The sequence below is a fragment of the Capsicum annuum genome, chromosome 1 (assembly GCF_002878395.1).
Source record: "Capsicum annuum cultivar UCD-10X-F1 chromosome 1, UCD10Xv1.1, whole genome shotgun sequence".
Lineage (NCBI taxonomy): Eukaryota > Viridiplantae > Streptophyta > Magnoliopsida > Solanales > Solanaceae > Capsicum > Capsicum annuum.
Genome location: NC_061111.1, coordinates 218,330,704 through 218,337,367, shown reverse-complemented (window position 1 = coordinate 218,337,367; position 6,664 = coordinate 218,330,704). Strand labels below are relative to the sequence as shown.

General features: G+C 32.8%; 1 protein-coding gene across 1 annotated transcript; it reads right to left on the bottom strand.

The window, feature by feature from the left end:
* Positions 1 to 343: 343 nt before the first annotated feature.
* Positions 344 to 6,218, bottom strand: LOC107847620. The gene is made up of 7 exons (XM_016691992.2): positions 5,775 to 6,218; positions 3,255 to 3,326; positions 3,102 to 3,169; positions 1,825 to 1,972; positions 1,651 to 1,734; positions 1,187 to 1,282; positions 344 to 757 (listed from the first exon to the last, which is right to left on the bottom strand). The coding sequence occupies exons 1-7, from the start codon at positions 6,051 to 6,053 to the stop codon at positions 752 to 754; spliced, it is 753 nt and encodes a 250-aa protein (XP_016547478.1). The 5' UTR covers positions 6,054 to 6,218; the 3' UTR covers positions 344 to 751.
* Positions 6,219 to 6,664: the final 446 nt, after the last annotated feature.

The window sequence follows — 6,664 nt, the reverse complement described above, 5'->3', positions numbered from 1 at the left end:
CAATTTGAGTCTATTCCAGAGATTTACCAGCACATATCAAATCTCGAGGGTCAAAACTCTATAATTTTTATCATAAATACAATAAATAAGTTTTTAAAATAAAATTTATATATTTTAAAACTACGTAAAAAAAAAAGTATTACAAGTCGCAACAATAACAATTCAAAAGGGACGTGAAGAAAATCATCGTAAAAAATATTGGTTTGACTCTTGGAATTTGATTTGAAAGGTATCACGCCAATTGGGACGGAAGGGATGATACTCGAGCAAGAACTGCCAGTGATACTGACATGTACCGCAAGGTTTAACGATTTGAATGAAGCACACAACAATAACAACAATATATCTAATCCCACAAAGTGGGAATTGAACATGTTATCCTCAACAAAATGTAGATAACTCTTACTGTTCCATTCGAAATTTCATATGGATTGCCATTTGTTTTAATGGCATCCAATAACTGAGATTACAGAACCAAGGTGATAAAAACAGCCTGTGAACCCAAATCCTCACATTTACATTTGCTTCCGAGTTCGCGGCTAGGAGAAACGAAGAGAAGAGCTTACATGTAGCTCAAAGAGCTAAAGGGATTTGCAGGACCAAAGTGCCAGCTTTAACATTGCACCTTGGCTTGGAAGATAAATACAGTTATCTTTTAAAAGAGAAGGTTGACGTACAACAGCATTTGCTCCTAAGAGACATTAGAGACGACAAAGGCAGCAAAAGGCCATGCCACCAAACATCGTCTATCTTAACCCTGAAATGAACCGTGCATATGTAAGATAAAGCAAAACCGCTTTCCATCAGCAGTTCTAACATGAAAACAGAGATAGGGAATGGGGGACTCTTAGACATCGAATAGTAGTAAAAGTTAAAAGAGCCAACATCACTATTTACCAACATCAAGCCTTAATGATATATTTTTCTGGTAATCATAGCAGCAATAGCTGCTAAGGAACCAACATCCTGATTTTATTCCAACAAGCTACTTTGATTAAGGTGGAGCTAAGCAATTTTAGTTCTCAGGTTAATTGAAGATACCTCTTTTCTTGGTACTTGATGTGGTTCTTTATGAATTAATGGTTGCTTCATATTTAGCCAATCAAGGACTTGCAAGTATGCAGAATTGAAGGGCAGAATGCAAGACGAAAGAGCATGATTAGGATAACTGGTTAGGTGAACATACCTGCCTCCTTCTTCGGCATTGTATCATGTACCATGTCCGAGCCATTACATAACAAGGTAGAAGAAAAGCGGCCAGCTGAAGAAGTGAAACCTGAAACTGAAGTTCACAAGACATACTTCAAGTTAAAATAATTGTCATGTAGATTACTAGATTGTCAGTGCAAATGTCGATGTTTATGTATGAAAAGCCAACAAAAATTGTTTACACAAGATCATAACACCCAGATTTGAAGAAGAATAACACATGACTCCATTACGAACAAATTAAAACTCAGAAACATGATGCAAATTTCATGCTTATTGCTGACACAATGCAGTACACTTCATAATCACACTCGATTACGCAGACAGTGAGTTCTAATGAGAACCAATTTTTGGATCAGCTTGGGACTGCAATCATCCAGCACAACTTACTGCAGATTTATCTCATAAGACAAGACATATGGAACAATGACTCTGACTTACATTAAAGAATGTAGATGAGTCCTGCACCATTGTGAAGTCCCTTGTGACCATCAAGGTCTGACATACCAACAATAGTAGCATCAACTGCATTAATAGAAGACGACTACCTTCAATAATGAAGTGCTTACAAACAGCATGGCTGAAACATAAAAGCATTGCACAGCTTATACTTACAATGATTGCAACATAGCGGAAAGATGCTAGACTCCCACTGCTAGCAATGGCATAATCATCATACTCTGATTGCAGGAATTGACGTTCAGCTGCAGCAAAAGCAAGAAAATGAGGATTTCGAATATCCATGCCTGGTCCCCATGCTTGCCTGATTTAAACAAGCCGAAGAACAAAAAGGTCAGAAAGCTTGGAACATCAATCAGAAACACAGTATTTAATATTTAGGTAGATGCTGGAAACTTGACATTTAATATTATAAACAATTACAGTAGTGTAGTTGGATCATAAGGTGCTGTCGTACACATGATCACTGATATGAAAGAAGTGTTTGCCATTTACCCATTGTAATCATGTCGCAAATGCTAGGTTCTGTTGAAACCTATCTGTATTCTATAACTATTTCCGAACTTGACGGTATTAAAATGTATGCAACAAGATCTAATTTGAGTTATAAATCACAATTCAAAAGGATTAGTATCCCAAAGAAATCTCTTAAAAACTTGTTAGCTACTAATCTTCAAAACAAAGTCAGTGCAATGCCACCATTTCCACACAAACAACCTACCCAATTTGCCTATCAAGATAAAGAACTTGTTGAATGCATAGAGTCAATTGCTTGCTTGCATTCCTCAAGGAGAGCATAGAACAAAAACAGCTCCTATATGTTCAAAAACAATTGACGACACCTAAATCATTGAGGCACTCATGTTCATCTATATCAATCAGACATTCATGCATCCTGTGTCTCGGGGGCAAAGAGAATTAGTAAGATCAAATGATTTATTTAACGTAGTTCAGAAAGAAACTAGATCATGATTATAAACCTTAAGACAAGGAACAGATGAAAACGGAACCATGCCACTCTCATGTCTAGCAGCATAAGGACATTAAGCTGGCAACAAGAACAAACTGATGTCAAGCAGCCATCTAAGTTGCCAAAAAAGGTCTTCTAAGTCTTACATTTGTATACTCCGTGCAACAGAACTTTCTGATATCTTTTCTTCCTTTAAGGATGCCGATTAAGCAAGATTACAACTAATTCTTATTTACAAAACAACTGGCATAGGATATGGAAGTAAATAAACCTATAGAGCACTTTGTCTCTATTTCTTCCATTGTCACAACTTAAACAGCAAGTTTCAATGAACCAGAACTTCAAAAGATGTCTTGCACAGAAAAAAAAATCTTTTTTGATAAGGTATGTATTACACGGAAGTGTCAATGAGATTTAAAAGCAAAAACCGGATATTATACTATTGACAACCTGAAGCACCCACCTGATATCAATTGCCATTACATCAGGGTTACTCGTTGCAGGTGGAAGGGTATAATTTGGTGAAAACACCTGACAGAATACAAATAACAAGTCAATTTACGCGAAACTAGAGAAATATCTTCTTCACTAAATCAGGTGCTTAAAAGCTACCAACCTTATTACAGATTTCACAGGTTATATCACCTTTTTTGTTGCACCATTTCTGAATACATTTCCTATGAGCAAACTGCAGGTATAACAATCAATGACAGAATATCAAAACTCAGCTTCTTAATCCAATGGTACTTAAGAAATCTTGAGCAAATCAGTAGCACTATGATTGCAGGACACTCCAAAAATGGTGCCTGACGGATCCTCCATAAATGGATTACTTTTTAAGGATCCAACACGCACCTATTAGCATTTTTAAAAAGTCCCACACAAAATAGCTTGCGAAAGCTTAAGCCAGTCCAAAAGGGTAACTGAAAATGTTACATTCAATTGTAATCCAATTCAATATCTAATTCTAAAAAGCATTTAAAACGGTTCAAAACTAAACCTAAGCACTCCCAATAAATCCGCACGTGGAATCCAGAATAAGTGAAACAGCATTTACTCCAACATTTTGACATTTTGAACACTAGCAACATAAATTCCCTTAAATGTGACCAAAAATCCCAATATAACTGCCATGTAGTACCCACTTGGGAAAGTGAGCAAATTTTTGCACCTAATGAGATGGTCTAATGGTTAATGAAGTGAGTTGAAAACCATGAGGATTAGGTTCAGAGGCAAAAACTTAGTGATTCTTCCCATTTGTCCTAGCCTTAACCTCGGTGGACAGAGTTTGATAGAGTTACCGGGGTCAAGACGTGTGTATTAAAAATTAAAAAAAAAAAAAAAAAAAGTTAAAGTGAGAATTTTTATTTTTACAAAACCTAAAACTTATTTAATCATAAGGGTCAGAAATAATAGTGAGAATAAGACAACTTATAGAAAAGACTCTTTCTTTGATAAAGGTAAAAGACAACTTATACAAAAACTCCTGTCATGCATTTAATTGTTTGGTGCACATTTTCAGCTCCACATTTAATGAGAATAGAAAAAGTTTGGTGACCAAGCAAAGTTTTTCATTTTCCAGATATGTACAAAATACTTCCTCCGTTTCATAGCTTCATTTTAAAAATAAATGAATTATTGAATTTTGACATACAAATTAAGAAAAAAATATTAAATATATAAATTTAATATAATTTTTTATTTTTACTTCAAAAAAAAAATTAATCTAGTAATACCTTTTCAAAAATTAATTGATTGTCAGGGGTAAATTTGAAAAAAAAATTAATAATTTACTTATTTTGAAATACCAATAAATCTCTCAATAATTCATTTATTTCGAAACAAAGGAGTTACTCACAAGGCATTCATGATGTGAAGAAACAAAAAATGCACAAACACCAAAATTTTCTGGGCACTTACTAAAAGGATTAAAAATGTTCAACTCCCAACTTTTTAAAAAAAGCTTCTTCTCTTTTTTTAACTTAAAAAAAGTTAGTTTTGAAAAAAAAAAGTTTTTATGGGTTAATTCTATTGACTCTTTTATTAAGAAGAAGATAATTTAGGTCTTCCATAAAGAGACATCAAAAGCATCAATTTTTCATTTTATATTGCAGAAAGACCAACAGCCCAAGAAAAGATAAAAGAAAATTTTTGTATTCGTTTATAATGAAGACAAGATATGGAGAAAGTGAAGAAACCTGACACATTTCCCAAGCCAAATTAGAGAAAAAGTGGTAGCAAAACTTAAACTTGTAGTAACACAAAAAAAAAATTAAATTAACGCAGACCCATTACAAAAAAGGAGGAAACAAGACTAGCAAACAATGAAAGAAGAGGTGAACTTTTACCCCCATTTGAAATGAAAAGAAAAGAGTAGAAATAGCACACATTTCCTACGCCAATCCAAGAAAGCAAATGAAAAAGGGTAACAAAAAATGGAAAACTTAGCAATCGTTTGATCATAGATTTTAAAAAATTATCTTTAAATTCTGTTTGTTCTGTTTATTCGTGATATTTGATCAGATTTTAAAAATTTATCATCAAATATTTTCAAGTTCCTCGAACAAATTTATCTTTAAATATCTATTTATTCCGTTTGCTCGTGATAATTGATCAAATTTTAATAACTTATCATCACATATTTTCAAGGTCCTCGCAAAACTTTATCTTTTTTCCAAGTAATATGCACTCCAAACACAACTTCAAATTTTAGAACTCACAACTTAAAAACTCAAAATTTTCAAGTTTCAACAACAAAATCTATGGTCAAACGGATTAAAATCAAAATTCCAACTCAAAAAAAAACTGAAACTTTGAGAATAAATTTTAAAAACTTATCTTCAAATATTTGCTTATCCGCGAAATTTAATCTCAAAATTCAATCTTCAAATATTTTCAAGTTCCAAAAAATTAGCCAATTTGGACTTTTATCCACAAAACTTCAATTTATCTAAAGTAAAAATGCACTCCAAATACAACTTCAAAAACACAATTTTTCAAGTTTTAACTTCAAAATCTACGAACCAACAAGTTAAAACAAAATTTCAACTCAAAAATACAAATTAAAGCAAACCTAAAATTGAAAAAAAAAAAAAAAAAAAAAGGAGGGGAGGGGGGAGGGGAGGGGAGGGGGTACCTTGAGAGTGCCATTGCAAGCACAAGGAGCTTCCATGTCAGTTTCATCATCTTCTTCTTGACAAATTCTACATTCTCTAATAACACTACCCTTTGAACAACCCTCTCCACTACCACTACCACCACTATTATTGTTGTTGCTAATTGTTTTTTCATCTGTCTTTCTTGAATTGGCATTTGCATCATCACTAGTCAAAAGTGCTTCTCCATTTGAAGAATCAGCAAAACATGTTGTTGCTATTATGATCCTATCTACACACACCATGAACTCATCCACCATTTTTCCTTTTTTTTTTTTTTTCTCTCTCTAGGCTAGAAGAGACAGACAAGTGAAGAGGAGGAAGGAAGGAGAAAACAATGTAAAGAAAATGAAAGTAGGAGAGAGAGAGAGAGAGAGAGAGAGAAAGGAGAGTGGGGAATGGTGGATTAAAAAGGTGGGAGTTATACATGTTCCGGATTTTGCGATACCCTTCTTAGTTTATCTCAATGTGCACAATAGTGCTTCCGGAATTAAAAATTTTACTCTTTTTGATTATTTAAAAAATTTGTTGTTTTTACTGCAAAAATTTAAATTCTTATTCTTATAGAAGTTTAAAATAAAAATTCATTATTTTCTATTTTATTCTTGGTACTTTCTCTATTGTGTTGTCGATAATTAAAAAAAATATTAATGATGTTTTTTCGATTTTATTCTTTTTAAAAAAAATAAAGTGAGCTTTGCATAATCAAAAAACTGCTTGTCATATTTTGACTTGACACATTTATTAAAAAAATATCAATAACATAGTTATGTTATCATAGTATCTTTATTAAATAATGTTTACATTCTGTCTTGAAATTAATTTGGAGAAAAATCAATTAATGTTAAAGGTAAAAAAAAAAAAAATTATT